Here is a 22,711-nt window from a genome sequence, read left to right on the forward strand (position 1 = left end):
CAGAGTTGGAAGTTGCAAGGCTAAGCACAGACGGAAACTTGGAAGACCTGAAGTTTCCACAGAATACAGGCTATGGAAGTGCCATCCAGCTCTCAGCAAACACACTGAAACAGAATGGCCGGAATGGTAAGTTCAGCACCTCACAATTGTTTGCTCTTCTATCTTATTTTGTTCGCTGTTCTTCATGGTTTCACCTTCTTTAGAAGGGGACAGTGGCTTCATTCTGTCCCCTTGAATCTTCCTACCTGACAGGGAACTGAGATGGCTAACCTGATGGTGCTGTTGTTCAATGTCTGGTCAGTGTATAATAAGACCACCCTCATCTATGATTGGATTATGGACGAGGGAGCTGAACTGGTCTGTGGGTATGTGAACAGGGAGTAGTAGATTTGACTCAGCTCTGCTACCCTGGTGCAACACCAACCGAGGTCAGAAGGCTGGGGCGGAGGAGTTGCTGTGATCCATTCAGCTTGCCAGAAAACCCCTTTCCTTGGAGTGGGTTTTCAAGGGTTGGGTCAGAGTGAAGATGGTGTTGGCTTTCCATCCACCCTGTTGCCCAGTGGCCTCCTTGGCTGAGTTGTTAAGATGAAGAACCCCAGGGCTGTCCCAGGTTATTGGTGGACCAACACACCAGGCAGGATGCACCCTTGGTGGTGGGGGGGGGGGTGTATACTGAAGGATTGCATTGATCCCTTTGTCATGGTCAGACGAGTATTCGGTAAAATTTGAGCTCCTGCCGCACCCCCTTGTTAGGGGAGGGACTTACTGAATCTGATAAATCCCCAACTGTTTTGAAGGAGGTAGTGGCAGGCCTACTTCTGAGAAAGCCCTACCTGGACTCTGAGGTGTTTGACAACAACTGCCCAGTCTTGTAACATGCCCTTGGGGGGTAAAGTGCTCAAAGGGGTGGTGGTGGTTCAGTTCCTGACACTGTTGGAACGGATTATCTGAATCCATTCCAATCTGAGTTCAGGCATGCTATGTGGTGTAGTGGTGAAGAGCGGTGGACTCGTAATCTGGTGAACCGGGTTCGATTCCCCGCTCCTCCACCTGCAGCTGCTGGGTGACCTTGGGCCAGTCACACTTCTCTGAAGTCTCTCAGCCCCACTCACCTCACAGAGTGTTTGTTGTGGGGGAGGAAGGGAAAGGAGAATGTGAGCCGCTTTGAGACTCCTTAAGGGGAGTGATAAAGTAGGATATCAAATACAAACTCTTCTTCTCTTCTTCTATGGGCCCTGGTTGCCCTGACAGATGTCCCCCTTCAAAGGAGAGACAGGGAGAGTGAAACTCTACTACTGCTGATGGATCTTGCAGCGGCTTTGGGTACCACTGGCTGTGGTATCATTGTGGACCATCTCAGTGGTTTGGGAGTTGGAGGCCCTGTTCTCCAGTGGCAATGCTCCTAGCTGCATGACCATTACCAGAGAATAGGATTAGGGGACAACATATCTTGCAATGCGCCACAAGGCACTATTCTGTCCCGATGCTGTTGAGGCTTCTGATTTTATAGTTTTAACTAGGTTGTGATTTGGGCATTTTTCCTAAGCTGTTTTAATTGTCATTTTTCTTGTTTTATTACATATTTCAATTAAGGATGTTTTAGTACGCTGATGGAACTTGTGTGTTTTAATGATGCATTGGTTTTTGTAGTTGTAAACCACTTAGAAGCCATTTTGACATGTAAGTGTTGTGTAAAGCACTTACCTTTCCGCCCCGACCTGGCCACAGTGATCCATGCGACGGTCATCTCCAGGCTTGACTACTGTAATTCACTCTACGTGGGGCTGCCATTGAAGCTGTGCCAGAAACTCCAGCAGGTGCAGAATGCTGCAGTGAGGCTCCTCACGGGGTCTCTGCCATGGAAGCATATTCACCCAGTGCTTTTCCAGCTGCACTGGCTCCCGGTGGAGTACAGGGTCAGATTTAAGGTGCTGCTTTTGACCTTTAAAGCCCTTCACGGCCTAGGACCCTCGTACCTACGGGACCGCCTCTCCCGGTATGCCCCACGGAGAGCCTCAAGGTCCATAAATAGCAACACCCTAGTGGTCCCGGGCCCTAAGGAAGTTAGATTGGCTTCAACCAGAGCCAGGGCCTTTTCAACACTGGCTCCGGTCTGGTGGAACCCTCTGCCTCACGAGACCAGGGCCCTGCAGGATCTGATTTCTTTCCGCAGGGCCTGTAAGACAGAGTTGTTCCGCCTGGCCTTTGGCTTGGAGTCAATTTGATTCCCTCCCCCTCTTTCTTTTTCCTTTCTCCTCCTGCGATGAGGCTACATTTTAATATTTTAATGTTTCAATATTTTAATGTTGTATTTTAATTTGTAATCATTCAACTTGTCTTTATTATTGCTTGTTAGCCGCCCTGAGCCTGGCCTTGGCTGGGGAGGGCGGGGTATAAATAAAAAATATTATTATTATAATTATTATTATAAAAAAAGAAATGTTTTGCTCCAACCAGTTAACGGCATATATCGAGCTGCCTTACGAAGTCAAAACCATTGGTCCATCTGGCCTAATCCCATCCACTCTGCCTGGTAGCAGCTCCCCAGGGTGTCAGGCAGAGTGGGATTTCTTAGCTATGAGATCTGACATTTTTTAAAGGGGAAACCTGGATCTTTTGTATGTAAAGAATCTTCACATTCATTTTCTAGCTGTGGGCAAGAAGGTCATGTCTTTGCATGGTCCATCAACCATGACCAGTTTGTTGAAGGTCCTGCTTTGGTTGACTGGCCCAAGGTGCAGCGAACAGTGTTTATGGTGCTATTTTCCTTAGTGAGGAAGTGTCTCCAGTTCTGCTTCTTCCCACCCCACTTCGTAATAATGACAGGTGCAAAATCACCTGGAAGAAGGTGCAGGCCCTGCTTCTGTCCATCAGCAGCGTTGCTGGCATGTTTTGCCAAAGGGCACCACCTGGCGTGAGAAAAAAACTGTGACCTACGTAGGTTTCACTCAGAAATTTGTTTATTTAGAAAATGTATAAACTGCTTGATTTTTTTTTAAAAAAAATCTACCAAAGTGGTGTACAGGTTCGCTTATATTTTTAAAAATGTCGAAACACACACCATTTTTTTTTATAAAAGTTTATTCCATGCATCTAAACCGTTGCTTCCATTGGTAAAGTTGAATGGGCTTCAAAAGAACAAGTCAAGTTTGTTCCGTTGAATAGGTTTATTCCTCACACGGCTGTCAAATGAAGCTCATAATGATGTTTGTCCTAATACCTTCACAGAGGGGCTATGCTTCTGTGTCTCAGCATTTATTACTTCATGTTGGTGCTTTGTGCTCAAGACAGGATGAATGTGGGGTGGCTCTAGATAGGAAGGCTAGCCTATCATGCCTAACAATTTTAAACTTACCATGAGCCCAGGAAATAGTATTTTTCCCCCATTCATGGGTAATAGTTGTTTACCTTCTATGCCTCCAAAATAACCGGCTTAGCCTGCCTGTTTGTGACCTATGCTCTTTCCAGGGTGCCATGTTCTTTCAGGATGTGAAAATATATTATAAATTATACTGTGCAAACCGGAATGAACTCATGAAACTGACACAGTTCAGAAATATAGTCATCCATCCATCCCTAACCAGTAGTTTTGTTTTTTCTGGTGCTGATGTTTTATATCTTTTTGGGTTATATTATATTCTTCCTATTCCTCTAGGATATTGATATTTGTACCTCTGGTAGTTTTGTTCATGCTCCTTTTTTATTCTGCAGAACTTTCTTTGTTTCTCCCTTTCTTAACTGTCCATACTGTTTTGGGGGACTCAGCTTCTTTGTGTTCTTGCTTCTTCTAGATGCAAATGAGTTATCTCAGAGGCCTGATCAGTAATCTTACGGTGTTTTTCACTGGGCATTCTATCGCTACTTCTCCTTAAGTGCCTCTTTTAATGAAAACTTGGGTAGGTGTTGAGTTTTTCAGCTGTGAAATGGCAGGTTCATCTTAGCTCACCACCCCAATTACCCCAAAATCTCTATGGAGATTTTGGTGTGCAATGTCAGGATGTAACATCTGAAAAGGCCCTAAGGGCTTTGGATACCTCAAATAAATACATAAATAATAAAATCAACAATTATAACAAGAAGAACAATGCATTATGTGCACCTTTCACATGTCCAGCACATGCAACACACACCATTTTGCTTTAATCCTTACAGCAACCCTGTGTGATAGGTATTATTATCCACATATTTCAGATGGAGGCTGAATAAAAGTGACTTACCTAAAACCTACCTCTTTGGCCTAATTGATGACAGCGTAGCAACGAATGTAAAGGATGATAATAGAGTAAAAGAAATTAAACTTTGGACTGAAGAAAAGGCTTTAGTTTTGTACAGATTGTGTTGTTCTCACAGTGACAATGAAGGGCTGAATATTACATACAAAAGACTATGGTTTATAAGCTGAATGAAGCAAAATCCTGAGTTACTGGGTTTAAATACGGATTATCTGTTTTGGAATTTCTTTTCCGCATCATACTATATGGGGAAAGAGAGCTAAATATTTAGGTATACCGCTCAGTGCCCAAGCATTACTGGCGCACACCTGTGGAATGGGTCACCTCTCCTCCCTCCCTGCAGAGGCTCTTTTGAAAAGTTAAAGAATTGATTGGTGCCATTTAACTCATTTATCTCTCTTTGCTTAAGCTCCTCACGTTTCTGGCTGACTGGTTTGTATGTATAACAAGTGTGGCATGTATATCCATATCAATTATGTACGAGTGACAGCTGCCCTTTCCTTGGCCTTGGAATCTAGTGTCAATTCTGCACACCTGGGAAACTTGAGGCTTATTGTTTTCTCATATACACTTTGGGGCCTAGAAATTCTGCCAGCGACACAGGTTCCCACTGTCTCTGGGATCTCCTGGTTATTATGGCTCCTGCCCTTCCTTCTGAAGCCAGTCCACTTCCACGCTTCTTTGGCTTTTTCCTGGGCGTAGGACATTTTAGCAAGAACTAAAGAGCTCTGGCGCTTGTTCTTCTGGAGTCGCAGAAGGTGGCATAGTCCTCCCGTCTCTCGGGGCTCGTCCTTCAGTTTCCCCCAGGAAAATCACTTGTTTGCCACGGAATCAGAACAAATGTCAGTTGGGTTTTCTGCAGATTTACAGACGCGGGTGGCACTGTGGGTTAAACCACAGAGCCTAGGGCTTGCCGATCAGAAGGTCGGCGGTTCGAATCCCCACGACGGGGTGAGCTCCCATTGCTCGGTCCATGCTCCTGCCAACCTAGCAGTTCGAAAACACATCAAAGTGCAAGTAGATAAATAGGTACCGCTCCGGTGGGAAGGTAAACGGCGTTTGCATGCGTTGCTCTGGTTCACCAGAAGCAGCTTAGTCATGCTGGCCACATGACATGGAAGCTGTATGCTGGCTCCCTCAGCCAATAAAGTGAGATGAGCGTCGCAACCCCAGTCGTCTGTGACTGGACCTAATGGTCAGGGGTCCCTTTACCTTTACGTTTGCTCTGATTCAGTGGTAAATAGCGGGTATTCCTGGGGAAAGCAACAGGGCAGGTGGAAAACCGCTTGGACCCATGCTTCGAAGCATGGGACTAGTGTGGACGAGCCCTCTGCTACAATTCCTGGAGTTCTGGACTACTGCAATGCACTCTATGTGGGGCTACCTTTGAAGGTGACTCGGAAACTACAACTAATCCAGAATGCGGCAGCTAGACTGGTGACTCGGGGCGGCCGCCAAGACCATATAACACCGGTCTTGAAAGACCTACATTGGCTCCCAGTACGTTTCCGAGCACAATTCAAAGTGCTGGTGTTGACCTTTAAAGCCCTAAACGGCCTCGGTCCAGTATACCTGAAGGAGCGTCTCCACCCCCATCATTCTGCCCGGATGCTGAGGTCCAGCGCCGAGGGCCTCCTGGCGGTTCCCTCATTGCGAGAAGCAAAGCTACAGGGAACCAGACAGAGGGCCTTCTCGGTAGTGGCGCCCGCCCTGTGGAACGCCCTTCCAGCAGATGTCAAAGCGATAAACAACTACCTGACATTCAGAAGACATCTTAAGGCAGCCCTGTTCAGGGAAGTTTTTAACGTGTGATATTTTATTGTATTTTTGGTTTTTATGGAAGCCACCCAGAGTGGCTGGGGAGGCCCAGCCAGATGGGCGGGGTATAAATAATAAATTATTATTATTATAGTTCCTTGTAGAATTGCTCTCTTCCTCTTCCTTCTACAGCAGCTTGCTGTTCAGAATATATTTGCATTAAGCTCGATCTTCACTTTAGCCTCATTGCTTTCTTCTTCGTAACTGGTGTGCATCTCAGGGTGAACCTCCCTGGACCTCCCAGCCAGGGACTTGGTTTAAACTTAATTACATCCTGGTAATAAACATGTAATTACATATAGAACTAATGTTACACTAATTATTATCCTCAGCAACAAGTCTAGAATTTTGGCACACAAAAAGAATGTATTTGTTTTTTAATGGGGAGATACAATACAGTCGTACTTTGGTTGTTGAACTTAATTTGTTCCGGGAGTCCGTTTGACTCCCGAAACGGTTCGAAAACCAAGGCGCAGCTTCTGATTGGCTGCAGGATCTTCCTGCACTCAATCAGAAGCTGCATTGGACATTTGGCTTCCAAAGAATATTTGCAAACCGGAACACTTACTTCTGGGTTTGCGGCGTTCGAGAGCCAAAACGTCTGAGTACCAAGGCGTTCAACAACCAAGGTATGACGGTACTGTGATCTGTAAACCTATGGTTGACAGTATTAGGCTGTTATCATTATATTATCTTCAAGTAATACCCTTTCTTGCACCAATAAGGCAATTAGGAATTCATTCCCTCAATTTTATCAAGATTACATTCATTAAAGGCCAATGTTTGTTTGTTTGTTTATTGCATTCCTATCCCACCCTTTTCCCAAGGAGCACAAGGTGGTGTACCTGGTCCTCCTCCTCAATTGATTCCCACAAGAAACCTTGAGAAGTAAGCTAGACCGAGAAGCAGTGAGTGGCCCAAAGTCACCCAGTGAACTTCACGGCTGAGTGGGAATTTGAACCCTGGTCTGCCAGGTCCTAGTCTGACACTGTGATCACTCTAGATCTCTGTCTACAGCACTGTTAAAGGAACACGTGGATAGAAGGGGGATCAAAAATATAGGTTTAATAGAAAATGGAATAAATTTCTTATGTGGAGATACTAGTAGACACATAGAACATGTACTAATCAAATTATTCTATATCTACTATTTCACTACAAGATACATCTTACTCAGGTGAAAAAGTACATTTTCTGGGGATTATGAGACTGCATTCTATTATGTGTGCCTGTCTGGAGAGCGTACAAAAAATTAGAAGGGTGTTTAAAGAGTTAACAGAAATTGAATGTTTAATATTTATGCCTCCAGTACGTTTTTGTTTGCTTCATTAAAAACATGTAAAGTATCGACAGAACACTAGGAAATTATAATTAATCTTAATTATAATAGTAAGAATTGAAGTGGTCTGTAAATGGAGAAGGTTCCTGCTTAACATGTATAGAAATTAGCTGGTTAATTGAATTGTGTTTGTAATATGCTGGATCAGGCATTTTGATCAGAATGTACAGGAAACATATTTTTTGATAGGATTAATAGATACAGGTATTTCTCCCCCCCCCCCTTTTCCTCCTGTTGAAGAATTCGAATGCCTAGTCCTAGTCCAACGCAGGACTAGGTTTGTTATTAGTTAATGGCAAGCCAAACCCTCCTGCAACTTTGTCCTTAGTGGAAGAAGCACTGCCACAAAATTTGTAGGTTTCCCCAGCACCACTGCCATAGCTCTTTCTGTGATGTAATTGTGACTTCCTCTGCTCAGCTTCTGAAGAGCCTCTCCTAACCACCAGCGTCTGTGAAAAGTAACTTCAAAGTGATCAGGCCATTACCACGGCTGTTGTGTCCGTGAAAATTCACATTTGCTTTTGGAAAATGTTGGGAGCAGTAGTAAAAAGCTTTTTTTTTCCTATGAGAAACGTGGATAGAATACGGCATATTTGTTGTAATGTGTTCACTGCAAGATGAGCAAACCAAGAGCAAAAGGTTATGGGTGGGAGGGAGCTAGCTTAATCTCCCCATTATCCCGTTTTCTCCTTCCAGGTGAAATCAGAGTGGCTTTTGTCCTATACAACAACCTGGGCCCCTACCTGTCCACAGAAAATGCCAGCATGAAACTGGGGATGGAAGCCTTGTCTACCAATCACTCTGTCATCGTGAATTCCCCCATTATTACAGCAGCAATAAATAAAGAATTCAGCAATAAGGTTTATCTGGCTGATCCTGTTGTGTTCACTGTCAGACACATCAAGGTAAGGAGCTATTTGCCTTCCAGAAGATCACATATTTCAGTCTGCTTGTTTTTCCCTCTCTCCTAAAAACATGCCAGAAAACATTTTGAGATTTTCCTCACATATATCATTTCTTTTTAGTCAAAGCACTGTGGCTCAAATTATATTTTGATGTTTGCTTTTATTCCCTTTTCATTTATATCCTGTATTTCAGGATATGAAACCTTCCAGGGTGGCTTATTAAAAAGAAAAGAAGAGTAAATTACATTTTTAAAGACCACAATCAACAATATCAGCATATAAAAACTAATCAGGATATTTAACAAAAGGCAGTTGGTGGTAGAATAGTCATGGATGGTAGAGCTTTAGATATTTATTGTCTATGACAGTTTTAAATGAAGAAAAGCCTCATGCTCATCATATAGAAAAATGTTTATCTGCTAATTAGATACCTCATTGTTTAATTGTTAATTTAACTATTCCATAATGCTTATTTAAAGTTGAGACTCATTTATTCGATATGTAGCTTTCCTGCCAAGGGGCAAGTAACAATCCTAGTATTATTTTATCTTGGCTGTGAGGGAGACTGGCAATTGTCCATTTACCAAAGATGCGGGTGGCGCTGTGAGTTAAACCACAGAGCCTAGGACTTGCCGATCAGAAGGTCGGCGGTTCGAATCCCCACGACGGAGTGAGCTCCCGTTGCTCGGTCCCTGCTCCTGCCAACATAGCAGTTCAAAAGCATGCCAAAAAGTGCAAGTAGATAAATAGGTACCACTCCGGCGGGAAGGTAAATGGCGTTTCCGTGCGCTGCTCTGGTTCTCCAGAAGTGGCTTAGTCCTGCTGGCCACATGACCCGGAAGCTGGACGCCGGCTCCCTTGGCCAATAAAGCGAGATGAGCGCCGCATCCCCAGAGTCGGTCACGACTGGACCTAATGGTCAAGGGTCCCTTTACTTTACTTATCACTGTTTTAACTCTCATAGAGTAATTCCTTTGTTCTTCAGTTGAAATATAGTAGGTTAGTTCCGAAGTACTCATTATAGTTTTATGACCAAAATAAATAAGGAACAAAGAAATAAGACCCCATTAGCTAAAGTGAAAAAGACAGAAAACTTTCTAAAGCGTGCACAGGTAGAATTTTTAACTCGCCAACCTCTGCTGATTGTAGGTGGGAGAAAGGAAATACGTTTAAAGCGTCGCCATTTCTATTGCATGTATTTCTTTCTTCCCGATAGCAGTCAGAGGAAAATTTCAACCCTAACTGTTCTTTCTGGAGCTATTCGAAACGCACAATGACAGGATACTGGTCAACTCAAGGATGTCGGCTTTTGACAACAAACAAGACGCACACAACTTGCTGCTGTAACCACCTGACCAACTTTGCTGTCCTGATGGCCCATGTGGAAGTGAAGGTAGGAATGGCTGATCTTCTTTAACCAGAAGATACTTGTTCTAGTTCTCGTGGCTACAGTTGCCTGAATCATTTAGGATGCTTTGCTGCAGTGACGTTCTTCCATGCCACATGGGGGCTTGGTGAGACTTGGTGATGTTCCCATTTGCCACAGAACGGTCCAGTGGGAATTGTGCAAATGGCCCGATGGGAAAAAGCAGTGTCAGGAAAGATAAAGCTCAGAATGAGCTGAAGCTGGAGTGCCAAGAGCAACAAAAAAAGTGTATTTTAAGGTATGTTCAAAGAAAAGGAAGAAAGCAAAGATCCACTGCTCCCTATGGATGGCAAAATGACAAAGAGAAGGCTGAAACTATTGAACTTCTATTGTGCCTCTGTTCTCTCCCAAAAGGAAACTCGACTAACATTGCATAAATTGTGTTACTGATGAGGAGGCAGGATTGCAGTTCAGGATTGATAAGCAGTTAGTCAAGAAATGCATGACTATCCCTAGTGAGTTCTTCAGAGCCAGGTGAACGGCATCCTAGCATGCTAAATGTGCAGGTATACTCTCAGAAACTTTGTATATCATCTTTTGAGAATTCCTAGATAATAGGTGAGATGGCAGTCTTCAAAGACAGGGAAAGGAGAATCTTCAAAACTATAGACTGATACCAGGGAAGATACTAGAACATAAACTAAAGGGATCAGGTTTTATGCATATTGATAACTGTCAGAGACTGCCTCTAGGTCCCGGCTCACAAAGGACCAACGCTAGCCGGTAGAACGGAATAAAGTCTTTATTGAAGTATAGTTTCCATTTCCACATCTTAGCGTGCGTCTCTACGTCTATTCCCTAGATCGGCGAAGTCCCATCTGAATCTCCGCCTCCTGTACACCAGTTCAAGACCCTAGCCTTGCTCCACCTTTTGCGTCTCTCCTTTCGCCTCTGGGTCCTACCACCCCCCGGGGTTCCTTCCTTCCTGGATGCCTCGGATGCGGACCCTTCGGATTCCTCCCCCTCCCTTCGGCGGGCTTTAGGACCTGGCTCCCTTTCCGGGCTGCTCATTGCGCCTCCCTCTGGTACATTTGAACTTGGCGCGCGCGCGCTGTCTCCGACCCTCCTCTCTACCGTTTCCTCGCTCTCTGACGCAGGCGTGGCTGCTGCCGGAGAGCTGCCTGTCGCTGGTGCCTGGAACTCCTCCCCCCTGCTGCTCTCTGGTGGAGTAGCTGGTCCGGATTTCCAGCTGCTGCTCTCTGAATCCCCTCTGGTCCCTTCTTCCTGGGGTGCCCCTCTTGGTAACCCCCCAGCTCTGCCCACGGGAGCCCCTTTCTGTGAATCCTCCGATTCGCTGGACAGACTTAGAGATCTCGGACGGCTATCATCGCTAACCTCTCCTTCCGATTCCTCGCCATCCGTTCCCTCTGCTCCTGAACCCCTGACATCCATCCCCCCCTCGAAGCCCCCCCTTCCCCCCTCCCCTCCTTCCGGTGTGGGTTCTGGGTGCTCCGTCGTGGCAGGGGTGAGTGCCGGATACAGTTCTTCCCTCGTGTCGTACATTACATCGGGCAGGTCTGGCTCGTCCTCCGTGCGCTCGTCGACGTCGATCTCCTCTGCTTCCATCTCCCTGCCTTCGTGTTCAAATCCCACGTCCTCCCCCAACACGTCCATGTCCATCTCTCCCCCGTTCCCCTCTGAGGGTGATGCCTGCCAGGGACCCCCCAGCCACTTCCTGCGCCACTGCTCCTCTGGTTGATTATCCCACCAATAGGAGCGGTCTGAGGCAGAACCCGAGGGTGAACCTTCCGGAGAGCGTATGTGTGGTGCCGTCTCCTCGTCCGAGTCGAACCCCTGGAACGTGCTGCCTGAAAGTGTGGGTGTGAAGAGCCAGTCATCGAAATACTCGGCTGGCATGGGCCTGTGTGGGAAAATGGCATGGAACTCTTCCTTGAGAAGAGGCTCGTCCAAGGCATAGCCCGGCACCCAACTGTTGGCGCTGGCCGGGGTATCCTCTCTGGCAAGAAGGTATTCTACTCCCTCTTCCCCCCATCTCGAGTCTAAAATCTCTGTGGCTTCGTTGATGCGCTCCCCTCTTGGCGACCCCCTTTCCCTGGGTCCTTCTCTGGGCGGATCTGGTGCTGTGCCTGGCTCGTGAAATCTATGCGGTGCTTTGTAGGGCGTGAGCACCGATCTATGGAAGACCGGATGCATTCTGGAACCCTCCGGAAGCGCTAACCGGAAGGCCACTGGATTGACCTGTGCCTGGACTTGGTAAGGCCCTAGCTGCTTATGCCCTAGCTTCTTCTTGGCCAACGATCTGGTCGGCACTGCTTGCGCTGCTAACCAAACCCAGTCTCCCACCTGTATGTCTTCCCCTACTCTCCTGTGTCTGTCAGCCTGCAGTTTGTATGCGTGCTTTGCCAGTTCCAACTGCCTCCTAAGCTGTTCGTGGACTTCCTGCAACTCTGACGCTAATTCTTCCGCTGCCTGCGGCTCCCCCTCCCCCACTCTCTCTAAACCTGGGAAGGTTCTGGGATGCCTCCCGTTGTTGGCGAAGAACGGCGTCACCCCCGTCGACACGTGCTTCGTATTGTTGTAAGCGAACTCTGCGAGGGGCAGGTAGTCCACCCACGTGTTAGGCTGCTGATTGGCGTAGCATCTCAGGTACTGCTGCATGATGGCGTTGACCCTCTCCGCTTGTCCGTTGGTCTGCGGGTGTCTCGCCGACGCTAGATTGATCTTGACGTTCAGGATGCCCATCAACTTTTGCCAGAAGTTCGAGATGAACTGCCGCCCCCGGTCGGATAGAATAGATCGTGGCAGACCGTGGACCTTAAACACGTGGTCTATGAACAGTTTGGCGGTCTGTTCTGCCGTGGCCACCTTCGCACACGGAATGAAGTGTGCCATCTTGGTAAACATGTCCACCACCACAAGCACTGCCGTCTTTCCCCTCGAACTGGGCAGATCCGTGACAAAGTCCAGGGCCACCCGTTCCCACGGCTCAGACGGCGTCTGCAACGGTTCCAACAATCCCGCCGGCGGTTTGTGCACTGACTTGGCCCTTTGGCAGGTGTCGCATCTCGAGACGTAATCCGCTACTTCCCCCCGCATCTTGGGCCACCAAAAGTCTCTGGTCACTAGTTCTACAGTCTTTTCTCTGCCAAAGTGCCCGGCAGTGGGGGCGTCGTGTAGCTGCTGCAGCACCCTTGCGCGGAGGTCATTCCCCGGCACGTAGAGTGCTCCCTTGCGGATGAGCAAACCGTCTCTGATCTGGAACTCGTCGTCCTTCACCGTGCCCTTGTGCACCTCCTCCATCTTGGCTAGCGCGAAGGGGTCCTCCTGCAACGCTCGACGTACGGCGTCCAGATCCACGGTCGCCGAGGCGCAAGCCCACGCTTCCGGTGCGAAAATGTGCTTGGCTGCCGACGGTGCCTCCTCCTCGAGGTATTGCGGCTTTCTGGACAAGGCATCCGCCATGATGTTGTTGTCACCCGGGATGTACTCTATCTTGAAGTCGAAGTCCGCGAAGAACTCTGCCCATCTAATGTGCCTCTGATTCAGGAACCTCGCCGTGCGCCAGTACTCTAGATTCTTGTGGTCCGTGCGGACCTGCACTGTGTGTCTGGCTCCGATAAGGAAGTGCCGCCACGCTTTGAACGCTGCATGGATGGCTAGCAACTCCCTGTCCCAGATGGTGTAATTCTGCTCCGACTTGCTGAGCTTCCTTGAGTAGAAGGCGCACGGCCTCCAGTCCCCCTGCTGGTCTTGTTGCAACAGTACAGCTCCCACGGCTCTGTCTGAGGCGTCCGTCTCCACCCTCATCGGTCTGCTGGGATTCACATGCAGCAGCTGCTCCTCGGAAGCGAAGAGACGCTTGAGTTTCTGAAAGGACTGCTCCGCTTCCTCCGTCCAGATAAACTTCTTCTTCTTGGAGCTGAGCGTGTCAGTGATGGCCGCCGTTTGCATAGCGAACCCCTTGATGAACTTGCGATAAAAGTTGGCAAAGCCGACAAACCGCTGGACTTCCTTCCTATTGCGCGGGCTTTTCCAGTCCAATACTGAGCGAACCTTGGCGCTGTCCATGGCGAGCCCCTTGTCCGACAGTTTATAGCCCAGGAAATCCACCTCCGTCACGTCGAACTGGCACTTCTCCAGCTTGGCGTACAGCCTGTGCTCCTTTAGTCTCCGCAGAACTTCCCTGACATCCCTCTCGTGCGCTTCTCGCGACTCAGAAAATATCAGGATGTCGTCCAGGAAGCATACGCATTTCTTGTAAAGGAGTCCCGCCAACACGTGATGCATAAAGGCTTGAAAACAGTGAGAGCCATTTTGTAATCCGAAGGGCATAACTCTGTATTCGTAGGTGCCCAGTGGTGTGAACATGGCCGTCTTCCACTCGTCGCCCTCCCGCACACGAATCAGGTTGTACGCGCCTCGCAGATCCAACTTGGTGAAAACGCGTCCTTTCCTTACCGTCGCGAGCAGGTCGTCTATTTTGGGCATGGGGAAGGACGAGGGCTTGGTTTTCGAGTTCAAAATTCGAAAGTCAACTACAAGCCTCTTCTGGGGCGTGTCTCGCTTCTTCACAAAGAATACTGGACTGCCCCCTACAGCTTTCGACTCCCGAATGAACCCGCGCTTCCAATTGTGGTCTATGAACTCCCTAAGTTCCTGCAGTTCGTCCTCAGACATGGAATACAGTTTCCCTGTTGGCAGCGTTGCCCCCGGCAGGAGATCAATCTTGCAGTCATAGGGTCTGTGGGGGGGCAGTTTGTCCGCCTCCTTCTCGCAGAAGACCTCCAAAAACTCCTTGTACTTGTTGGGCACCGCTTGCACCATGCCTAGGTGTAGCTGCTGTGCATCCTCTCGCCCCTCTCCTTCCTGGCAGGTCTGGATGCAGTGCGCTGCGCAGTAGGAAGAGCAGAAGGTCAATTGCCGCTGGTACCACGCTAATGCCGGGCTGTGCCTATCCAGCCAACTCATGCCCAACACTATGGGCGTGTCCGACAATTGGGTGACGTTGAAGCTGATGACTTCTCGGTGATTCCCAATTTGCATCACCATAGGTGGTGTCTGCTGCACCACCTGCCCCCCTAGCAGTTCCCTGCCATCCACTGTGACCACGTTCAGGGGCAATGTGGCTGGCAGTAGCGCTATGTTGTGTTGTTGAAGGAATTCCAGTGCGATAAAGTCCGCATTACTGCCAGAGTCAATCGTAATCGGCACTTCTAAAGTGAGACCACTGGGCAGCTGGAGCGATGCGGTGAGCTGCACCACTGGTTTGGGCGGGAGGGGATCCGTGGGCTTCAAAATCTCTGGGGACTTCTTCACTGACTCGCCTGGCTGGCCCCCAGTGCTTCCGTTTCCCTGCCGTGGTTCACTTTGCTGAGTTGCTCCCATTACTGTCATTGAAGCTGCAGTGTGCTTGTGGAGCCTCTGGGGACACTCTTTCGCCATGTGCTTCGAACTGTCACAGATGTAACACTTCCTGTTCCCTCTAGGCTGCTTTGTTTTGACTGCTCCCGGTGTTAAGGCTCTGGTGGCTGAATGAGCTCTAGCACCGCCGATCTCCATTGGCTCCTCCCCCCCTGCTTGCGGAGGCGTTGATTGCGCACGCGCGACATCCCTGGGCAAGAGGGAGGGCACTCTGGCTGGTGTGCGTCCCCAACGCCCTTCTCCTCTGTCCCAAGGGCGGTCCTCCAGCCTCACCCCCACTGCAAGCGATCTGTCCACCACTTCCTGGGTGCTTTTGGGTCTCTCCCCCCGCGCTATCTCATCCTTGATTTGGGGGTTCAATCCTTCCCAATAAAGATCTCTAACGGGGGGGGAATCCTTGTCCCACCCCAAGGCATTGACCAATGCAAAAAAGCGGGAGTGATACTGCCTCACGCTGGCTTTCCCTTGTCTCAGCTCAAATATGTCCTTACGGGCAATGTCAATGTCTATTTTCGATAGAAAGCAAGAATCCATCGCTTTAATGAATGCAGCTGAACTCTGGAGCGCTGGGTCCATATCTCTCCACAGATTGCGCAGACATGCTTTCGCCTCTCCATGCAAATGAGACAAGATAAACCCCACTTTTTCTTGCTCATCTCTAAACTCTTTCTCCAGCAGTTTCAGCGCAAACTGCACGTCTGCTCGGAAATTGGGGTACTGCTGCAAATTCCCATCAAAGTGAGATACAATGCTGCCTCCAGTCCTTCCCAACCCGATTCCCTCGGATCTGGAACCCGTTTGTGCCTGCTTAGTAAGCACTTCCAACCTGGCTTGGAGATCTCGGCATGCAGCAGCCGCTTCATCCTCTCTTTTCCTGGAGGCGATTATCTCTGCGCTGAGCTGCGTTACCGCTTCTCGCAGGGAAGCAATTTGCTCTTCAGTAGACATGTCGCTTGACTTTTGTGAGCTCCAAAGGCACCAGTCCTCTTTCCTCCCTGCTTCGCTCCCCACACGCCGCTTGAGTCAAAGAGAACTGATGAAAACTTCTGAGAGATGGGACTTACTGTCAGAGACTGCCTCTAGGTCCCGGCTCACAAAGGACCAACGCTAGCCGGTAGAACGGAATAAAGTCTTTATTGAAGTATAGTTTCCATTTCCACATCTTAGCGTGCGTCTCTACGTCTATTCCCTAGATCGGCGAAGTCCCATCTGAATCTCCGCCTCCTGTACACCAGTTCAAGACCCTAGCCTTGCTCCACCTTTTGCGTCTCTCCTTTCGCCTCTGGGTCCTACCACCCCCCGGGGTTCCTTCCTTCCTGGATGCCTCGGATGCGGACCCTTCGGATTCCTCCCCCTCCCTTCGGCGGGCTTTAGGACCTGGCTCCCTTTCCGGGCTGCTCATTGCGCCTCCCTCTGGTACATTTGAACTTGGCGCGCGCGCGCTGTCTCCGACCCTCCTCTCTACCGTTTCCTCGCTCTCTGACGCAGGCGTGGCTGCTGCCGGAGAGCTGCCTGTCGCTGGTGCCTGGAACTCCTCCCCCCTGCTGCTCTCTGGTGGAGTAGCTGGTCCGGATTTCCAGCTGCTGCTCTCTGAATCCCCTCTGGTCCCTTCTTCCTGGGGTGCCCCTCTTGGTAACCCCCCAGCTCTGCCCACGGGAGCCCCTTTCTGTGAATCCTCCGATTCGCTGGACAGACTTAGAGATCTCGGACGGCTATCATCGCTAACCTCTCCTTCCGATTCCTCGCCATCCGTTCCCTCTGCTCCTGAACCCCTGACAATAACGATGCAGCAGAATTAGTAGAAACCAGCATATTCTTGTCAAGAATAAATCCTGCCTACCCAATTTTGCTGTGTGTTTTTTTAATCTGGGTTACTAGTTTAGTGGCTTGAATAATGCTGTGGTTGTAATTTATCTAGATTACAGCATCACATTTGGCAAAACTGAGTTAATAAGCTAATTGAATATGGGCTGGATTATAGTTCCGATTGGAAACTTCGAATGGCATAGACCACGGCCATCAGGGTGCGTGTGGGGGAACAAATGTCCTGATCATATTGCAACAATACTGTGCCAGTTCCACTGGTTGCCTGCTTAGTTCTGAGTTAAAATTCAAGTGCTGTTTAAAACCTTTTACACACACACACGGCTTAACTGCGCTTTTTTAGCATAATGTTTTAATGAACAGTCTGGCTGAAATGCTATTTCCACTTTTGCATTTTGAGGTGGGGCCTTGAACGCAAGTAGGTGCAGAATAGCCGTTAATTGGCCGGCCATTGGGGTAAAGGAGGCGGTTGCTCTCTGTTGGCACGTCACGGGTGTTCCCCCCCCCATTCTCTCCTCACAGCTGAGGCAGGCGACTGACGGAGCCATGAGAAGGCAGCTTCGGAAGAGGGTGGTGATGGCCATTGTAGCTGCCACCCCCTGGCACCTGCCTCCATCTCCCGTCCTCTCCTTGGCCCCAAACAGTGGGGCTCCCTGCACCTGCCAGCCCTGAGGGAGGCTTCCCACCCCCGCCTAGCCCATGGCAGAGGCTATTGGCAAAACCTATTTGGTGTTTCGCAACTTTCCGACTTGTTGCAGGACCTTAGCCAGACCTAGCAGAGTACACACAGAATCCACGGAAGCAATTGGCGACTTGGCTGCAGACAGGATAGACGAAGCAGGAACCAGGAACTTGTAGTTAGGTGTTTATTATATATAGTGGACTATATACAGGAACAGAACACGGATCTCATGCTAGCTCTCTCTGACATGACTCACAACTCCTACACTGACACACTGAACCACTGAACTCACGAACTACCAGTTAGTAGGTCATTAATTATCACTCCCTTGAGAGAGCTTGGCCAGTCAGGGAGCTGTCTCCATGCCTCTGTTATCACCAGGCAGACTTACTCCTTCAGGTTGCCTTCTGGCTGTCTGCCAAACCTTAATTGACTCTGTGTGAGTAGCTGCACGTACACAGTTTCCCAACAGAGGCCAAGGGTGAGAGAGAAGGAGCTGCCAGCCACCATGGTCGACTCCACCCCCTGACTCCTCCCAAAACGCAACGTGATGTCTCATGTCTCTGTGGAGTGGGGGAAGCTAGCTCAATCTTGGGGACAGGATGTTTCAGACTGGGGGCAACATTGCTGAGAAGGCCCTCCTGCTAACCACAGAGCCGTGAACCACACTCAAAGATGGTTCAATTAACAAGATAGCCCTAATTTACCTTGAGGTTGGACTGGGCAATACAGGGTGAAGTGAACGGTTCTGAGGATTTTATATGTCAAGACTGGAACCTGGAATTGGACCTGGTGATTACTCAGCAACCAGGGCAATATGTAATATGATTGTATGCTGTCAGACCCATTAACACTCCGGCTGCAGCATTTTGCGCTAGCTGCAGTCTCCAGACCATCGTCAAGGACAGGATACACACACAGTGTGTGTAAATAATGGCCCCCGAAGGCCATGAAATGCAGAAGAAGCACTCCTCTTAGTAGTCTCTGGCATTCTCTTTAGATTTACTCTTCCAAAAATTTCTCTGAGTCAAGAAAGGCTTTTATGATGTGTCAGCTATTAAATTAGGACTAAGACTGAATCACTTGAATTTATGAGAAAAATCATCGGGGGTTGCTCTGCAGATGCCTCCTTTCTCATATGCTGCTGCTACCACCACCACTAATTAAGTGCCAGCAGTATTCTATGTGTTCTACATATGCTAATCCACCTTTATACAAGGATGTGCACCTTATGAAATATTGCAACATTGCAGAATCCTTCATCTTTCTTATTTTGTTATATTATTCTGTTTCCCTGGTGCCGATGAAAACTTATTGAGATGACTACCAAAAAGTATGTAACTGATCAAGGACAGAAGTGAACAGAAAGAAAAGGAGGTTCTCCCTCAGCCGTACAGAAATATCAATCGACCTTTATTACGGTCCAGAGACCCAACAAATCGTTACAAAGCAATACACAATTCATACAGCCTACCTCCAGGTTAAACAAGCATTTTGTTCAGAATATGGGGTTCTTGCAACCACCAATAAAAACTTTGCCACTGCTAATGTTCTAGCGTTTGTCCGATCTTCCAATAGGAACCTGACATAGTGAGCCTCTGATTTTCCCGGGAAAGGTACCAGCAAGGGTAGTATCAGTTCAGCCCTGGCTTGCTCGTGTTTTGCACAGTGCAATATTGCTTTCTGAGGAAGAACCAGAATCAAATGTTCTGAATTCTGTTTGGAGGGCGCTGTCTCCCATCATACCTGGCCAATGGCTTTGCTAGCTGGGAATTAGCACGAGTTGTTGAACATCTGGAAAGCCACAGGCTCATGCCATCCCTAGCCTAATATGTAAAGAGGCTACATGCTGTTAAGGAGGCCAGGACGGGAGACAGCGGAAATGTCCAAGAGTCTAATACAGGCTTTCAAACTTCTGGTAACTGCAGCACGCTTAAAATGAAGACTCATGTCCCTATTGCTTCTGAAAAGATTTGCTTTTACTGTGAAAGAGTAAAAATTGCATTTCTCAGACCTGTCCACCCTGTGTTTCTGCAACAGGAAGCCTTCTTTGGGCGTGTAGTTTTGTGCCCCATGTGCTACTACCAAACTGCTGTGCAATTTCTTGATAAAGTAGTTAAGACCTGCCTTCTCCCCTCTTGAATCATATGTTATAGCCCCATAGACTTGTCCATGACGAATATACAAAATTAGAAATTTCAGATTCCCCATTGGTGCGTGGTTGTATGACTGACATACAAATGTATGTGTGTGTCAGCGACAAAAAAAAGTAGTCAAAAAAAAAATTCCTTCCAGTAGCACCTTAAAGACCAACTAAGTTAGTTCTTGGTATGAGCTTTCGTGTGCATGCACACTTCTTCAGATACACACAAGTGTGCATGCACACGAAAGCTCATACCAAGAACTAACTTAGTTGGTCTTTAAGGTGCTACTGGAAGGAATTTTTTTTTTGACTACTTTTTTTTTTTTGACTATGGCAGACCAACACGGCTACCTATCTGTAAAAAAAAGTAGGATTCAGTGCTGAAGTACTTTAATAACGTTTTGCTTTTTAAAGCTATATTCTTTTCATTTAAAAAAAAATCCCTCTTGTAATCATTTTCTCCTGACTGAAGTTTAATGACTGGTGAGTAAATATATGGGATTCAAATCAGCTACAACTGCCTTAGCCTGCAGCGTGTATTAACCTGCAGCAAATAACGCATTGCAGAGGAACATCTTTGCTTTGGTGCTTGTATGTGGTAAACTGGTAGTGTGGGCAAAACGTGTGTTTTCAACATGTGGGGCACATTTGGGCCTCCCTCTGTATTAAGTGTATATCTGTTCCCTTTGGGGCATGTCTAGGGAGCCAGAGTCACCTCAGTACTATACATAAAGGTGTATACTATTGATTAGAATTCTTTGTAACTAAGGGCAGAGCTAAGGGAGGAGACTCTTGAGAGTCCCATGGGCTGCAAAAAGATCAAACCTCTCCATTCTGAAGGATATCTGCCCTGAGTGCTCACTGGAAGGACAGATCCTGAAGCTGAGGCTCCAGTACTTTGGCCACCTCAGGAGAAGAAAAGGCTCCCTGGAAAAGACCCTGATGTTGGGAAATATGGAGGGCACAAGGAGAAGGGGATGACAGAAGACGAGATGGTGGGACAGTGTTCTCGAAGCTACCGGCATGAGTTTGACCAAACTGCGGGAGGCAGTGGAAGACAGGAGTGCCTGGCGTGCTCTGGTCCAGGGGGTCACGAAGAGGCGGCCACGATTAAATGACTAAACAACAACAACAAAGGGTAGAGCTAGGTATACCAGTGGCAGACCCACGTGTAAGCTAATCCTGCTGTCTCCCACCCGTTGCTACCATACACAATCCCCTGACATCCTCAGCACATCCATGGCAGGGAACCGCCATATTAGATCCCTCAAAAGGCATTGCCCAATGTCAGGAATGTCAGAATTGACAAAAAGGTGTCACTAAAGCTTGAATGAATCATTGAGCAGCAGGATAGTTTCTCTTTGACACTCTGGTTGGGTGTGGCACCACATTCTGCATCTCAAAACACCAAATGTTGGAAGGTCTTCAGAGAGAACCATCACGTACTTGGTAATTTGGGAGCTCAAGCCATTACATTAGCTAAAAGGGTGACGTGGAATGTAGCATATACAAGGAACATCCGAAAGAGGAACTATTGTAGTAATTGATGACTTCAACCACCCTCACCCAGACTGGCCTACAAGGCTGTTCATAAATTCTTCAGCCAGTGCCATAGCTCCACATCTGCCAGGACTTGTGCCAGCTCCTAAAGCCCCAGTGCCAACGGATCTGAACTATAGATTGCACCCTACATTTTGTGGTTTGAGGCATGCCATTTTTGGATCTGTGTCTGTCTAAAATAAATGTCCTGTAGAATATCTATATGAGCAGCCTATTTTTGTAGTTCTGGAGGGTGGTGTTGAATTAGGCCGTTTTGTTGCAGTTCACGTAGAACAAAAATACCCAAATTGATACAAAATATTTTACACAGAAATGCCTGTTTGTTGCAGCAAAAAAACAACAAAGGGTTCTTGCAGTGCTTTAAAGTCTAACAGATTTATTATGACATAAGCTTTCTTGGACTACAGCCAATTTTTTCAGATGCATTAAAGGATCATCTTCAGTTGGCAGGACACATGCAGATGGGTGTAGAGAGAAATGTGAAGAGTGAGGTTAGATGGAAATGAATTGTTAAAAAAAAAAAGGTCTGACAATTAAGTTAAAGATTAAAAGTATGCAAAGTGGGCAAAGTTGCCAGTCTTTCCCTGTGTTAATTCTATAGTTTATCTGGGTCTCCAGGACTTTTTGAAAATATTTTTAAAGTGGTTTTTGCAATCCTGATGGAGCTAAAAATGTCAGTTTTCAATTTCTCTGGTACTTATTGATTTTAGTGGTGGAGGTTGATGGTATTTTTCTGCTGAATCAATGTTCCTCTCCTTTCTAAAATGATTGCTATCATAGAGGTCTGAGAAATACAGTAATTGTTTTCACTACATATTTCACAAATACAGATCAACACCAGGTTGCTAACACCACTAATCTGTAATAGCTGAAGTGTGTCATGTTCTCAGGTATACGAGATCAGAAAAGTCTGCTAATGAACTTTTTTTTTTTTTTTTTGGCTGCTTTTGCAAACAAGACAGACAGACAGTGAAGAGACAGAGTGTGCATGTGTTAATGTACTGCTCGCTTCATATGACAGATTTGGCATGCAGATGGAGATAAGGTCAAACAGTTTCAGATGCGCCAAGCTTTCTCAGACTTGGGTACCAGTTGGTGACTAATTGTCTTTCTACTATGCCTTGCAGCATGGTGATGCAGTCCACGACCTCCTCCTGGATGTTATTACTTGGATTGGCATTCTCCTCTCCCTCGTCTGCCTCCTGATCTGCATCTTCACTTTCTGCTTCTTCCGTGGGCTCCAGAGTGACAGAAACACCATCCATAAAAACCTGTGCATCAGCCTGTTTGTGGCAGAGCTTCTCTTTCTCATTGGGATCAACAGGGCCGATCAGCCGGTAACTATCCAGTTAGAAATGCAGTAGTGAAGCCTATTCCTTGCCTTTGGCCAAGCAATAAAG

The 22,711-nt window shown here is 47.6% G+C and overlaps 1 protein-coding gene across 19 annotated transcripts in view; it reads left to right on the forward strand.

Moving 5' to 3' along the window:
* Positions 1 to 22,711, forward strand: part of ADGRL3 (adhesion G protein-coupled receptor L3) — a 531,565-nt gene that overhangs the window by 387,048 nt on the left and 121,806 nt on the right. For 18 of the 19 annotated variants that reach the window (XM_083592813.1, XM_083592800.1, XM_083592815.1 and 15 more), the window contains 4 exons: positions 4 to 126; positions 8,086 to 8,294; positions 9,511 to 9,687; positions 22,439 to 22,648. In XM_083592813.1, the coding sequence (XP_083448939.1) occupies positions 4 to 126; positions 8,086 to 8,294; positions 9,511 to 9,687; positions 22,439 to 22,648 (719 nt within the window). The remainder of the gene's footprint in view (positions 1 to 3; positions 127 to 8,085; positions 8,295 to 9,510; positions 9,688 to 22,438; positions 22,649 to 22,711) is intronic. The other variant, XM_083592805.1, reaches the window with a different exon arrangement.

The sequence above is a fragment of the Podarcis filfolensis genome (assembly GCF_964270895.1).
Source record: "Podarcis filfolensis genome assembly, chromosome: 17".
NCBI classification, from domain to species: Eukaryota; Metazoa; Chordata; class Lepidosauria; order Squamata; family Lacertidae; genus Podarcis; species Podarcis filfolensis.